The sequence below is a fragment of the Vicia villosa genome, linkage group LG6, assembly GCF_029867415.1.
Source record: "Vicia villosa cultivar HV-30 ecotype Madison, WI linkage group LG6, Vvil1.0, whole genome shotgun sequence".
Lineage (NCBI taxonomy): Eukaryota > Viridiplantae > Streptophyta > Magnoliopsida > Fabales > Fabaceae > Vicia > Vicia villosa.
Genome location: NC_081185.1, coordinates 157,299,752 through 157,314,056, shown reverse-complemented (window position 1 = coordinate 157,314,056; position 14,305 = coordinate 157,299,752). Strand labels below are relative to the sequence as shown.

General features: G+C 33.5%; 3 protein-coding genes across 4 annotated transcripts; 1 reads left to right on the top strand and 2 right to left on the bottom strand.

Moving 5' to 3' along the window:
• Positions 1-3,085: 3,085 nt before the first annotated feature.
• LOC131612928 (uncharacterized) lies at positions 3,086-4,834 on the bottom strand. The gene is made up of 3 exons (XM_058884669.1): positions 4,357-4,834; positions 4,113-4,271; positions 3,086-3,320 (listed from the first exon to the last, which is right to left on the bottom strand). The coding sequence occupies exons 1-2, from the start codon at positions 4,813-4,815 to the stop codon at positions 4,113-4,115; spliced, it is 618 nt and encodes a 205-aa protein (XP_058740652.1). The 5' UTR covers positions 4,816-4,834; the 3' UTR covers positions 3,086-3,320.
• A 2,782-nt stretch (positions 4,835-7,616) lies between these two features.
• LOC131612927 (uncharacterized) lies at positions 7,617-8,812 on the bottom strand. The gene is made up of 2 exons (XM_058884668.1): positions 8,282-8,812; positions 7,617-8,182 (listed from the first exon to the last, which is right to left on the bottom strand). The coding sequence occupies exons 1-2, from the start codon at positions 8,717-8,719 to the stop codon at positions 8,018-8,020; spliced, it is 603 nt and encodes a 200-aa protein (XP_058740651.1). The 5' UTR covers positions 8,720-8,812; the 3' UTR covers positions 7,617-8,017.
• A 1,661-nt stretch (positions 8,813-10,473) lies between these two features.
• LOC131612926 (cytochrome b561 and DOMON domain-containing protein At3g61750) lies at positions 10,474-13,240 on the top strand. Of its 2 annotated transcripts, none has more exons than XM_058884667.1 (5): positions 10,474-10,824; positions 11,433-11,835; positions 11,916-12,202; positions 12,460-12,748; positions 12,844-13,240. In XM_058884667.1, the coding sequence occupies exons 1-5, from the start codon at positions 10,582-10,584 to the stop codon at positions 12,846-12,848; spliced, it is 1,227 nt and encodes a 408-aa protein (XP_058740650.1). In that variant the 5' UTR covers positions 10,474-10,581; the 3' UTR covers positions 12,849-13,240. The 2 variants fall into 2 exon arrangements, with proteins under 2 accessions (XP_058740650.1, XP_058740649.1); XM_058884666.1 differs by having other exon boundaries at positions 10,481-10,824; positions 12,460-12,766.
• Positions 13,241-14,305: the final 1,065 nt, after the last annotated feature.

The window sequence follows — 14,305 nt, the reverse complement described above, 5'->3', positions numbered from 1 at the left end:
GTATTCAATACTCATTTGCTCTTATAATGTCTTACACTGAAATAGATAGGTTTTGTTGCACTTTTCTTGATCAAACTGTATTGAATATTGAGTAATGTGATGCAGCTTTCTCATAGATGACCGTGTTAAACACATGGAATAAGAACATCCTAAGTACATGATCCAACAGTTCTCCGTCTCCATAACTTTATTAGTTTGCTGCATGTTGTTTTATAGAGATGGTTTTCTGCAATGTCTTGGTGGTGGCTGTGAATTTATTACTTTAGAAGATGATCTAAGCCAGAAACTTAGATCTTTATTGTACATGGCTATGTTTCTTCACTGATAGGTTTTTGTTGTAAATGACTTAATATGGCTTTTTGAAGCATGCTGCTACTGTAGTTTTGAAAGTATAAAATGGTAGAGGAAGAGCAAAGTATAAATTTTGCTTGAATTGGAAAGAACCAGAAATTATATCAAGCATGTATATGTTTAGTGAAATCTTTAGAATTGGTACACAATTTTTGTGCTAGAGTACCAAAAATAGCTATGTTTTTTCATTGGTAGGTTTTTCTTGTAAATGACTTAATATGGTTTTTCATTGGTACTCCTTAATATGATTAGTGGAATCTTTAGAGTTGGTGCATATTAATTACCTTCTTCAAAGTTCAAATTAATTAAACAATTATAGGGCCATGTTGGTATTTGTGTCCAAATGTCCACTAGTGATCCTAAAGTATCAGTTAAGTGTGAAAATTGTAAGCATCTCTTCCCTTGGGCCAGCTTATTCCAATGTTTTTTATTGCTTGGATATCTAACTCAAAAGATAGAAAAAAAAACTGTTTTTAACTATGTTTACCTTTTGTTTATGAAGAAATCTTTTTGACCAGAATTGTGTGTTAATGGCTGAACACAGGAGCATAATATGATTGTGGGTGACATGCTTGAAGGCCATCCAATTGGTGAAAGGAAGCTAAAGGAACAACTTGATCACACTGTACCTTATTGTGGCTTAGTTAGGCGATTCTGTTATGTTTCTCTTTTTGATCAAACTGTATTCAGCAATGATTGATACCATACTTTTTTTTCTATGATAATGTGATTGATAGCAACTTAATAAGTGATCTATGTTCTACTACAAATAGTACTTCACAGCATGAATATAGTGTAAATGAAGTTTTTTTTCCTTCTAGTGTCTTTACATTGAAAAGATAGATTTTCATTATCTTTTATTATAATGTCTTGTTGTATGAAATCCACCTTTTCAACTTCAAATTCGATAACTACTGAATTTCGACACAAGCAGTTAGTGACATCAAAATGTCTTCACCTAAAATGATTGCATTAATCTCATCTCATGACAAGTATCACAAACATCACGATAATTCACCTAAATCAAAATTCAGTCTCTTTCAAAAAAATCTCTTGAACCTTTTGTTGATCGGTTCCTCCAAATATGCAACATATTATAGATTATTATGGACGATCGAGATGACGACAAGTATCATGGCTACAACTGCAATATAATTTTTGTTCCAAGTTTTGACGATTTCTCTAATTGAGGTTTGACCTATTGAAAAATCAATCATAGTTAGGCTTAAGGAGTATTGACTTTGTCACTCTCCGGCAAAGTAGGAATGCGTTATGCAGAAAAAGTTTTAAAGAGTTTTGAGAATGAACACTTGAAATGAATTTGAATTGATTGAAAATTTGTGTAAAAGAGGTCATCTGAATTTTGAAATTGCAATGCCTTATATACAGCCTGGGGAACCTGTTGGATCAATGTACATGTTGGTAGATGTTTCATGAGGATTTGCATTGGTTTAGAATGTCAATGGTTGGTGAAAAATGCATTCTGCAATTCTGAATGTTCAAAGTTTTCAAAGTTTCAGACCATGTAATCAGTTACAGGATTTATGTAACTGATTACCACCTCTTATTTTTCAAAAAAAAAATTCAGGCAGAGAGTTTGGTTACTGCATTAGAGTAACCGATGTGAAAAGTGAAAATCAGTTTGTAAAAAACTTGGTTCGCAAGGCATTGATTGATGCATAGATGCTTTAGAGACTTTTTATAGACGAAGAGGTGAAAATCTTTTAGCACCTAAAGATTATCCGAAATCTTAAATTATTCCTTACTTAAACACATGGAATAAGAACATCCTAAGTACATGATCCAACAGTTCTCCGTCTCCAAACTCATTACCGATAGGGCATTGGAACTCTCAAAACCATCCTCATAAGACACAACTGCACTCTGAACATAACCAACCTTGCTCCCTCTTTTAGAACCATCCTTTTTGAAGTTACCGGTTTATGTGCAATAGAGAATTTGTACTTTGACTTATCGAACCCCTTGGACTTAGACCTAGATTAGTTTCCTTTTAATTTCTTCTACATTCAATCATTTTGAAAAATTCAAAGATTTTTTTACTATCGTCAACCTTTAACTCTTTCATCTTAGTTAACTCCGAGATTACTAAAGGCTGAAAATGTTATTTCGAAACTTTATTACATATTTTTCTAGACGAAATATCTCACATTTCTACCATAGTCTTACACCTCTCCTCCAAACGCTTTGTATTCCTCTCAAACGACTTGTGTTTGAGGCAGACACAAAACACCTCCAATAGGATTGCCCACTCACCTCGCAATCCCAAATGGGTGCCCTGCGTGTGAGATAGAAGGAATATGATGAATGCATTGATTTTTATGAGGCACGCTCCATAGGACCCCAATTCTCCGATAGAGTCTTGAGACGCATTATATTATTATGGTGTTTTTTACATCTCTCACCTTACTTAGCTAATTTGATGATCAAACAAAATTAGAATTATGAAAACTGTGATAGATCAAATAAAAACTCCGTATATCTAGATAAAATAAAAAGTGCATTATGTTGGAAAATGAAATTTTGTAGTCAAATAGTGAATGCAAATGAGTTTTAGCCATATGATTTTGATCAGTAAATTTTTGTGTTAAATGTGCATCGTCCGATTTGTGTGACTGCCGTTTTCCAACAGAAAGCATTAATCAATAAGACAGTATAATAGACAAACAAGAATCTATTTCATTTTAGTAGAAAAAAAATCTTCAATTACATTATTCTCATGCAGGGAAGAATTTGGTCTAGAAAATAGAGCACTTATTGAGTTGCTATCAATCAATATACAGTTTGATCAAAACAGAATCACCTAATGCAGAAGCATGAAACCTAAACAGAATAAAATGGCTAGTATACAACCAAGCGGAGCACCAACAAATGTGAGCAAGATGTTCCTATAGCTTTGTTTCACCAATTGGATGGCCTTGAAACATGTCAGCCACAATCATAGTAAGCACCTGTGTTCAAGGGCATCCACACACAATTTTCTGGTCAGAATAAATTCATTTACAAGAAAAAGCTATCAGTAAAGAAAGATAGCTACTTTTGCTACTCTGGCACAAAGATAGTTCAAGGGTTATAGTGTCTAGCAGTCAAGTTTTTGGCTTATATCATCCTCTAAAGTAATAAATTCACAGCCACTAAGACAGCAAAAAACCAAAACCATCTCTATAAACCAGCATTCTCTTGTTCAAGTAATTTGAACTCTCAAGAAGGTAACTATCATGCACCAACTCTAAACATTCCAATAAGCATATACATATGCTTCATATAATTTCTGGTTCTTTCCTCTAAACTACATGATCCAAATACCCTTATTTTTATACTTTACTCTTCCTGTTCCATACTTTACTGTTCAAAAGCCATAATAAGTCATTTACGAGACATAGCTAACTTTTTTTGGTACTCCGGCATAAAGATAGTTTCTTGCAGTCTATGCAAGACAGAGCAGAAAACCAAGTATTTGCAAACCATATTTATAAAAATAACATGCATCAAACTAATAAAAGTTATGGAAGATTGGAAAATCGGTTGAGTGTGGCAGAGTAGTCACATAAGAAAAAAAGCCCCAAGGATACATGTTATCCAAACGCAATCATGTAAGACAAAGCTGCATCACATTATAAGAGCAAATAGTATGCTATATCAATCAATATTGAATACAGTTTGATCAAGAAAAGTGAAACAAAACCTATCTATTTCAGTGTAAGACATTATAAGAGCAAATGAGTATTGAATAGAGTTTGCACCTAACGGCGCAGAAACATGAAGCATAAAACGGCAACTGTAGAACCAAGCAGTGCACCAGTCAAGACTTGAGGAAGGGTGTTACCAGCATTTTCTGTTAGCCTCTCTTCAGGAACTGGAGTCCCTCCACCAGAAACATGATCAAGAACCGTATTAATCACCTGTGTCCATATACAATTTTCAGCTCAAAAGATATGTTGTTGATTACAAACCAAAAAAGATTGAGTTGAAGAATATCATACATACCCTAGCTTGGTGGTCAACATGTCTCTTAGCAAAAACAGAATCACACATGACAATGAGAGTGAATCCCAAAGAAACAGGAAAGAATGAATCAGCAACACCGTGCGAGAGAGCAAGAGAAGTGGTGATAGCAGAGCATAGGGTGGAGCGAGTAGAAGGTATTCCTTGAGAAGCAAACATGAGTCTGAAATTCCATTGCCCCTTCTCAAAGAAATTCAAGAAAACTTTGGTTGATTGCGTGACAAACAAGGCAAAGATAGCAGAAAGAAAGGTGGGGTCAGAAGGCAATGTATCAAGAAAAGAATCAGCATTCTCCATTAAAGCCGCCACTCCTAAGCCTCCACCGTTTTGCAAGTAACAGAATTCTTGACTGTTTTCATTGGAAGGTAGCAGGTTTTTGATGGTTAGTGCGAAAGGGAAAGAAACCATCAGAGAAGATGAAGAAGAGGATGAGGAATCCATGAGAGAATTGGAAGGAAAAGTTTTGTTTATGGAAGAAAAGTGAAGAGTGTTTGAGAAGTCACGAAGATCTCTCTGTCTGAATATATAGAATGATAAGGAACCTTCCAGAACCATCCAGAACCTTCCGAACTTTTAAGTAACCAAAATACTAATAGCATATTTTTTAGTTAATCTACTACTATATTTTATTTTAGAATATTTAATTTAAATAGTTTATAGTTTAAATTATTTAATATTTTTAAGTTAATTCTATTTTTAACTTAGTTATATTAAATATTATAAATATTATAGGTTAGTTTATATCAACTGTTTCTAATTATATACAATAAATGTTCATTTATCTTAAACTAATCAATTATTACCTTTTCCTTTTGAGTTTATATTCGTCTTTTTGTCGGGAAAATAATGTGAATGTTAGACCGTTACCCGTAAGCAATGTATTGTAGGACTCGAGTACAATGTCAAAAAAATAAGGGTCACTACATCGTCATCCGGATGTAGTGAAACACGGGCAAATAACTTGGTTCATAGAGGAGGATTCGCTTATCTTGGAATATAAGAACACTTATTAAAATTTTTATAGAAATAGTGGATGTTTTGGTTAAGAGGAAGATCAATTTTATGGGCCGACAAAAAATAGTGGATGCAGTTAACAAGCTTTTGATGAGTTATGGCATCGACGTAGAAAATGATGAAGTCGAAGTCGTAGTAGTTGCTGACATTTCCGACACAGTCGAATTCAAAGAGGGAGTGTCTAGAACAAGTCAAAGACCTCAAAGAACTAGAGTTATTCCTGCAAGACTTCAAGACTATTAAGTGATTGGTGATGATGAAATTACACCAGGTGGAGAATTAGTTCATATCGATGTACTTGCAGGTGTTGAACCAATCAACTATAGTGAGATTTTAAAGAATAAACAATGGAAGTCAGCTATGGTCTAAGAGTTATAAGCAATCAAAAGAAACAACACATGGGAGTTAGTTGAATTTTCAGCACACGCAAAAGCTATTGAAGTGAAGTGGGTGTTCAAGTTGAAACACAATGTTGATAGATCAATAGCAAAACATAAGGTAAGATTAGGGGTGGAAATAGGCCAGATCGATAACAGGAGCCTACCGGCTAGCCTATATAGGCTCAGGCCAGGTCACACATTATTTTTAAATAGAAAATGCCTAGGCTTTTTTATAAGCCTATTTAGTTAAAAAGACTAGACCTCAGACCCTAAAAAGAGCCTTATAAGCCTATCAGGCCGGCCCATTTAAATAAATATGAATACTTTTTTTATTATCATTATGTTATATTTTGTACTTTGAATTAAAATACATAAATAAAACTTGGTTGTCTTGAAGAAGTTGTGAAAATAAGATGAAAACACATGATGAACATTGTTTTCATAAGTTCTCTTAAACAAATAGTCTCTAAGAACTTATGATAATACGTAAGTTAAAATAAGTCAATGCAAACAAATTTTTAGTCTCTTGGTCTTTTAGTTAGTTAGTCAATTTAAACAGTATTTTAATTACTTATTTACCTATGTCTAAAACAAATAGGCTTTTATGTAGACTAATCAGGCCTTCGAAAAAGCCAGACTCAGGCCTAAAAAATAAGCCTACGACAGACTATAGGTCAGACTTAGGCTTCAGTTTTTTTGACAGGCCAAACTTAGGCTTGACAAAGTCTAACTCGACCCAGCCTATTTCCACCCCTAGCAAGATTAGTAGTTTGAGAATTTCTTCAGAGATCAGGACTCAACTACTCTGAAGTATATATGCACCAGTCGCAATATTGGAGACTGTTAGACTGGTGGTAGCCTTGGCTTGCAAGCAAGGTTGGTTAAAATTTCACTTAGATGTGAAGTCATCATTTTTTAACGGTCCTTTAGTATAAGAAGTATATGTCACACAACCTTATGGATTTGTGATACAAGAGGAAGCAAGGAAAGTATACAAGTTGCACAAAGCGTTCTATGGTCTCAAACAGGCATCTAGGGCATGGAACAAGAAAATTGACTTATACTTAGTCGAGTTGGAATTCGTCAAATTCAAGTTTCAGTATGGTGTCTATGTTGAGGTTGTGACACAAGATACAACAATCATTTGCTTATATGTCGATGACTTACTGGTAATTGAAAATAATAGGGAGAACTTGTCAAAGTTCAAAGAGCTGATGATGAGAAAATTTGAAATGTCGGATCTGGAAAACTTCTCGTATTTCCTAGGCATTGAATTTCAAATTACCAAGCAAGGTATGATGCTACATCAAAGTAAGTATGTCAAAGAGATACTCAAGATATTCAGGATGGATAATTTAAATCCTGCATCTTCGCCTGTCGAACCAAATTTGAAATTGGAGAAGCATGGAGAGGAGGACAAAGTTGGTGTAACTTTGTTTAAACAAATTTTCGGATCTCTAAAATATGTGTGCAACAATCGATCTGATATAGGTTTTTCAGTTGGATTGGTGAGCAGATACATGAGTGAACCAAGGGTGTCACACATGAAACTTGCAAGAAAAATTCGGAGATACTTAAAAAGATCAATAAACTATGAAATTTTTTTGTGTGTCAAACAATTTGGATCAGATATGTGCTGGAAGAGATGGAGGTCGAAGTGAAGAAACCTCTAATGCTGCATATCGACAATAAATCAGCCGTTAATCTTGCAAATAATTTTAGAGAATGAAAGAGCTATGTTTTGGAATAATTTTTATGAATATTGTATAAGTCTAGAGTGCTCAAGAGTAAAAGTTGTCGTTTTGTTGAAAATTTGACTAGTACAAAAAGAGAAGAGGAAAAAGTAGCATATGTAAAGAGAAAAAACAAAACTTGTAACATGTTTTGATTTTGATTGCTTTCAACTTGCTTGACAAATTGTCTTATGTTTAGATCAAATAGAATGTGTTACAGTAAAATAGATCATTTCAGCCATCTAATTTTAAATGTGCACCATTCGATTTCAATGCAAAATGCTTCCAATACATTGAGTATATGCACCATTCGACTGCATCATTTCCCTTTATATTATCCTTGACAGCATAAACATGCTATTAAACAACCAAGTAGATAGAGCAATCACATTATAAGAGAATACAGTTTGATCAAGAAAAGTGTAACAAAACAGAATGAAGAGCAAAATATATGTTTTTCAATTTAAGACACTAGAGAGCATAAAATGGAGCATGAATAATAGAGTTTGCACCTAACTAACGCCTCAGAAACACGAAAGTTAAAGAGCATAAAATGGCAACTGTAGAACCAAGCAGTGCACTAGTTAAGACTTGAGGTACGGTGTGACCAACATCTTCTTCAAGGTCCTCATCAAGAATTGGAACCCCTCCAGACACTTCAAGAAGAAGCTTATTAAGCACCTGTGTCCACACACAATTTCGATGTCAAAAGATATTTTGTTGATTAATTACAAAGTAACAAAGATTGATGAGTTGAAGAATAGGATACATTATACATACCAAAGCTTGGTAGCCAACCTGTCTTGTAACAGAAACAGAATCAGACATGACAATGAGACTGAATCCCAAAGAAATGGGAAAGAGTGGATAGGCAACGCCATGAGAGAGAGCAACGGAAGTGGTGAGTGCAGAACACATTGCGGAGCGACTAGAAGGAATTCCTTGAGGAGAAAACATGAGTCTGAAATTCCAACGCCTCTCCTCAAAGTAATGAAAGAAAACTTTGGTGGATTGCGTGACAAACAAGGCAAAGATAGCAGAAACAAAGGTTTTGTTGGAAGCCAGTGGAGCTAGAAAAGAAGCAGCATTCTCCATTAAAGCAACTTCTAAGCCTCCTCCGTTTTGCAAGTAACAGAACTCATTGAGAGAAGAAGAAGAAGTGGAATCCATGATAGTTAGCCTAAATTGGATGAGTGAAAGGCCAATTGATGAGGTCATGATGAGATTATTAAGGGTGGAATTGGAAACTTGTTTGTATTTCTGTTATGTGAGGACCTTCCACAACCATCCATAATTTTTAATCTTGTTTGGTTGAGATTAAACTTAGACAAAACTAACTACAACAAAGGGATTCTATATATTAGTCATATTTACATGTATTCATAAATATAAATATTTTATATATTTATTTTTTAATAGGGTTTAATAATTGCTATCACTGTCTGTGTAAATTTTTCTACACCATGAAGGTATTACAACCACTCAATTATACTATTTTAAATCATTTGATTAAATATAGGTTTTTCTTTTTTCTCATTTTGTTTTCATTTTCAATCATATCAAACAATTAAAGTTTATTTTTATTTTCTATTCACTTTTAATTATTTGAGTTTCTAAAAGTTATATATCAGATTTAAAATTGAGGTTAAAGGTAGTGCACTGACAGTGTAAAAAAGTTTTACATTGTCATCCAATAGAAACAAATCGTTTTGCCATGTCATATAAGTTTTTTTAAAATTACAGTCTGACTTGTCCTGATTCATGGCCGTGATTGGTTGACAGTGTAAAACTTTTTTACACTGTCAGTGCATCACCCATTTTCTCTTTAAAATTTGAGTTTTATTTTATTAAAAAAATGTTAAAATATATAATTTTGAACCTTTGTGTGAGAATTAAGAGAACAATGAATGATACATTTTAAAGAATAAAGGTTAAAGGTAAAATGAACATGGGTAATTTGGTCAATTTTTAAAGGATTATATGACATTTCAAGTCTAGTTAAGACTAATGAAAGTGTAAGAATATTATTAAGTCATTTAACCATGGTTTTGTGGAAAAAGAGTTGTTGAAAAAGAGGCAATTTTTTCACTTAATCAAGTCTTGCATATTATAAAACCCAAAGTCATGACTTATAAAACCCCCCTTGAACTTGTGGAAAATATTAAAGTATTAGAGTTAAATCAAGTGTATAGCTCATATATAGTTGTATTAATGTATCAAAGTTATGAATGTTCTTCTGATTAAAAAATGGTTGTATAAGTGTGATTAGTAACATAGACCAATTAGTTAGCATATTATCTATTTGTTATCAATCAATTCAGATGAAATCCATAATGAATCAGAGTTTTCATTAAATCTAATTTCTGTATTTGGTGTTTCTACATAGTTGTCAAATGAGTTGTCTTAATAGGATAATAAAAATTTAAAATTTAAATTATTATATTTTATTGTAACTAATAAAATAAAAAGTTAATTAATATTGTTTGTTTGTTAGTTGTGTGCGTGTTTTTTCCTCTAAAAAAAAAAGTTATGTTGCTGTCAATATGTATCATCTTCAACATAGAAAAATAACCTATTAAAAAATTTATCTTTAACTTCTTTTTATTAACATCTCTTATCATCTTCCACCGACAAAGTTATTAACATCTCTTATCAGCTATCATAATCTTCTTCATTAACTCTTTTTCATCTTCTTGAGCCAATACTTGATGAATCCAAAGAACCTATCAACAACTTAGTACTCAAAAACCAAGTAAAATTTAAACATATCTTGTGATTGAAATTTGAAATCTTTTTAACTTTGAATAATTTTGATTGGAGTATGAATCAATACTTCTCATAAAAATGCAGATTGATTTAGAGTTCTCAACAATAGAAAATAGAAAAATGATGATGATGATTACCTCTGAGTACCAACCATTATACCTACCCCACCAAATTTCAAACTTCAAATGCAAGAGACTAATACTTCTCAACTATCTTCTTCTTGTTAGCCTTTCACATTCACATTTCCTATCTTATTCTTTGTTTAGTAACCACTGTTGTTCCTATTCTTGGATCACATTGGATCTAGTCTATGAATGGCAAACCTAAGTTCTTTAGCTCAGCTATGGCCTTTTTTTGTCAGAATATGTATTCTAAGTCTTGTCTTCAACTTCAAGATCATTGCATTAGGAGATGATAATGATGGAAGTAGTGGTGATTTTACATCATCATCAGAAACTAGATGCAAGAATACAAATTTTCAAATTTTCCTCCCTCCACCTTATCAGAATATTTCATCTACAATATGCAAACCTGTTTGGCATACATATGAATTGAGGGTAAGTTCAATTCTTATTCTTGACTGTTGATTCTATTCAATTATAATACACAAACACGGGTACCAGACACGATGTCGTCACTGACAATGATAATAATGTGAAAAAAGTGAATAAATTGAATGTAACTCAATATTATGTCGGTATCAAACACGTGTCGGATACCGAACATGATTTTGTTCAGAAGTGTCGGTGCTATATGTCACATGTTCAGAGGTGTTGGTATTTCAGAGACGAACGTTTTTAGTCTCTCCCTAAAAGCATTTGTTTTTATGAAGTACTAAATATATGTAATTTATATGAATTAAAAATATATCTAACCCTTTTGCTATTATCTGAATGTTTTGTTTGTTCTACTCAATTATAACGAAGCATTGACATATTCACGAACAAGGCACCGACATTAACATGTCGATAAAGATAATAATTTGAAAATTGAGTAAAGTAAACATAATCACAAGTTTCAGTGTTATATTGTTATCAGAGATATGTCAGACACCAAACACACCTTTATTCAGAAGTGTCAGACGGATGTTTTTAGTCTCTGACTTAAAGCGTCTATCTTTATAAAATACTAAAGATCAGTAATTTATAATGAGATTTTGTTGCAGTACACAAAAAATGATGATACTACAACAATCATATTATCAGCACCCTACACGGTTGGGTGGGTAGGGATTGGATTTTCAAGAGATGGTAAAATGGTAGGTTCAAGTGCAATGGTGGGATGGATTAATAAAAAGGGCCATGCGAAAATCAAGCAGTATTATCTAAGAGGTAACAAATCATCAGAAGTCATTGTAAACAAAGGTGAACTGCCTCTAAATACTGTGCCTGCTGCTGTGGCAACAAATGGAGCAGAAATCTATTTGGCATTTCAGCTTCAAACAACAGTTCCATTCGGGAAGCAACCGATTCTATTGGCTTTTAGTACTAAGCATCCACACGAACACCATCTGTCAAAACACGATGACGAAACATCGATCATATTCGATTTTACTTCATCTTCTTCAGGTGCAAATTCAGATATGTCTGTGCCTTTTTTTCATTTATCATATGGTTTAGCGCAAACTTGACGATTATCGTTTTTTCAGATTCTAAGGATTCTTCATCCAATGATTTGGTTCAGATGAGAAAGAACCATGGAATAGTTGGTGTAATAGGGTGGGGTTTGATCCTTCCTGTAGGGGCTATTGTTGCTAGATACTTCAAACACAAGGAACCAATTTGGTTCTATCTACATTCAATTTTTCAATTTGTTGGATTTGTATTTGGTCTTGTCACTGTCCTTCTTGGATTACAACTACATTCCAAAATGCATGTTCATATACCGGCTCACAAAGGAATTGGCATTTTTGTCCTTGTGCTTAGCATTCTTCAGGTATGCTACTAATTCATACTATAATAACAAATTCATGGTTACTACGTTATGTTGGTTGCTATTGACACTTAAAAATTATAGTTAGCCACTTCCAAATTCGTGGTTACTATGTTGGTGATTATTGAGTTTGGACATCTGATATATCAATTAGCTATCAACTGAACTGCGTTAACTATTTAAAAGCTTTCACAAAAGTTATTCATAAACCATTTCCCTCGAGTAAAACTTGAACTGATTTCAAAACAATGTGAATTCAGGTATTAGCATTTTTCTTGAGACCAAATAGGGATTCCAAGTTTCGCAAAATTTGGAATTTGTACCATGGTTGGTTTGGAAGAATGGCATTATTCTTTGCAGCCTTGAACATAGTTTTGGGAATGCAAGCTGCAGGAGCAGGGAATAATTGGAAAACAAGCTATGGATTCCTTGTTGGAATCATACTTGTCGCAGTTATCGTTCTAGAAGTATTGGCCTATTTGAAAAGATCAGAGAAACGTTCTCTTCCTCCGAATTTCCAAATGGACCCTCTTGAAGAAACCTTTCCAAGTAATAATCTACCAAAAGGTACATTCTTTCATTTGCATAAGTTGTTTCATGTTAGTATCATTGTATCTAATGTTATACCAATTTTGATGAATCAGGGTGAATGATGAATGTGTTGGCTCCTAGTTTTGCACTTGTATAAAATCATCCTTATGGAATGATGTAGATATATAGCTACATAGAAGTTTGCCAAGAAGGACAATCCTAACTTTGGCTTCCTTACATGAACTTGAGATTGAAGTTTTTTTTTGTTTTCTTCATTTGAGTTTCTGTTGCTGCTTGATCGAGTGTAATGTGTGTTTTTTACATCTCTAGTTTGTTTTGTTCTGTACAATAGACATGTTTTTGAAATTTAAGAATGTTATTGGAATGATCATGTTTTGATCAAAAGACATTATTCATAATTATTTAGAGAAAATGGAATGTAAATAACAACTAACAAACTCCTAACTTAGTTTAACAATCACAATATTTAAATGAAAATATTTGATGAAATGCAATAGAAAAGGGAGAGCAATCCCCTCTGTATGGATTGTGTATCATCAAATGTTTGTTTAACGTCATTTGCTTGAAGTTGTGATGTTCAAGAGTTCTCTAACCATTGACCCTCCAAACTTTGAGGCAATTGTTTATCTTTTTCATGTTGTACCTTTAATTCTATTTTGAACAGAGGGACTTGAAATAGTAATACTTATGCAAGCACAAAGTTAGAACGCCTTCATGTAAGCCCAAGCTCCGAGAAGAAGTTTCGACGGGGAAACTCTCATAAAATTTATCAGAGCCACCTCGAAATCAGAAAAGGGAAAATGTACCCTAGTCTGGTAAATAGGAACTCATACAGAGGAATCGAGCATCCCTCAAAAGAGATGCATATCCTCTCTGTTGGATCTACTAGAAAAAACGACAAATCCGACGGGGTCCCGACCATAATATCAACAATAGTTATAGCCATAACTGAGTTCAAAATAGAAGAAGCTCTTTCGAAAGAGGAGTTCTCAGACACTTCTTCCGTTTCAGAGTCATTAATCTTCGATTTAAAATATCCACTTGCTGAAGACATGGAATACAAATTAGATTCCATTTCCCTTTTCAAAGAAGAAGAAATGTTATCTTCCAAATCATTCTCCATGTTAATAAGGTTATCGCTCATATTAGCAAAGAGACAATAAATGCTTGAAGAAAAAATTGAGTAGGGAGAAGGCTTCTTAAAGCGTGAGGTCGAAGGGAAGTGAAACAAAGGAAGAAACTGAAGATTGAAACTTTGAAGCTTTGAATGCGTGATGGCAGGTACTATAGAAAAAATGCCCTCAGAGATGAGTGAAAAACTCAAAGGAAATAAGAAAAATTCAATCTAATAGGTTGTAAAAGTTCCCCTAAATTTCCTTAACCCTTATATAAATAAAAACAATCGGACGAATCAGATTGAAAACAAGAAGCAAGTGCGGATCAATCGTCAGATTTCACCTTGGAAACACAATCGAACTCAAGTTCACTCATGTACACACCATGTAATGTCATGCCACTCACTACCTCTTTAAGTCACACGTCAAGAGAAAAACG

Coding starts and splice junctions, on each gene's coding strand:
- LOC131612926 (XM_058884666.1), top strand. CDS start 10,582: ATGGCAAACCTAAGTTCTTTAGCTCAGCTATGGCCTTTTTTTGTCAGA. Junction 10,825..11,432: donor GGCATACATATGAATTGAGG/GTAAGTTCAATT, acceptor ATTTTGTTGCAG/TACACAAAAAATGATGATAC. Junction 12,203..12,459: donor TTGTGCTTAGCATTCTTCAG/GTATGCTACTAA, acceptor ATGTGAATTCAG/GTATTAGCATTTTTCTTGAG.
- LOC131612928 (XM_058884669.1), bottom strand. CDS start 4,815: ATGGATTCCTCATCCTCTTCTTCATCTTCTCTGATGGTTTCTTTCCCT. Junction 4,272..4,356: donor ATGTTGACCACCAAGCTAGG/GTATGTATGATA, acceptor ATATGGACACAG/GTGATTAATACGGTTCTTGA.
- LOC131612927 (XM_058884668.1), bottom strand. CDS start 8,719: ATGACCTCATCAATTGGCCTTTCACTCATCCAATTTAGGCTAACTATC. Junction 8,183..8,281: donor AGGTTGGCTACCAAGCTTTG/GTATGTATAATG, acceptor GTGTGGACACAG/GTGCTTAATAAGCTTCTTCT.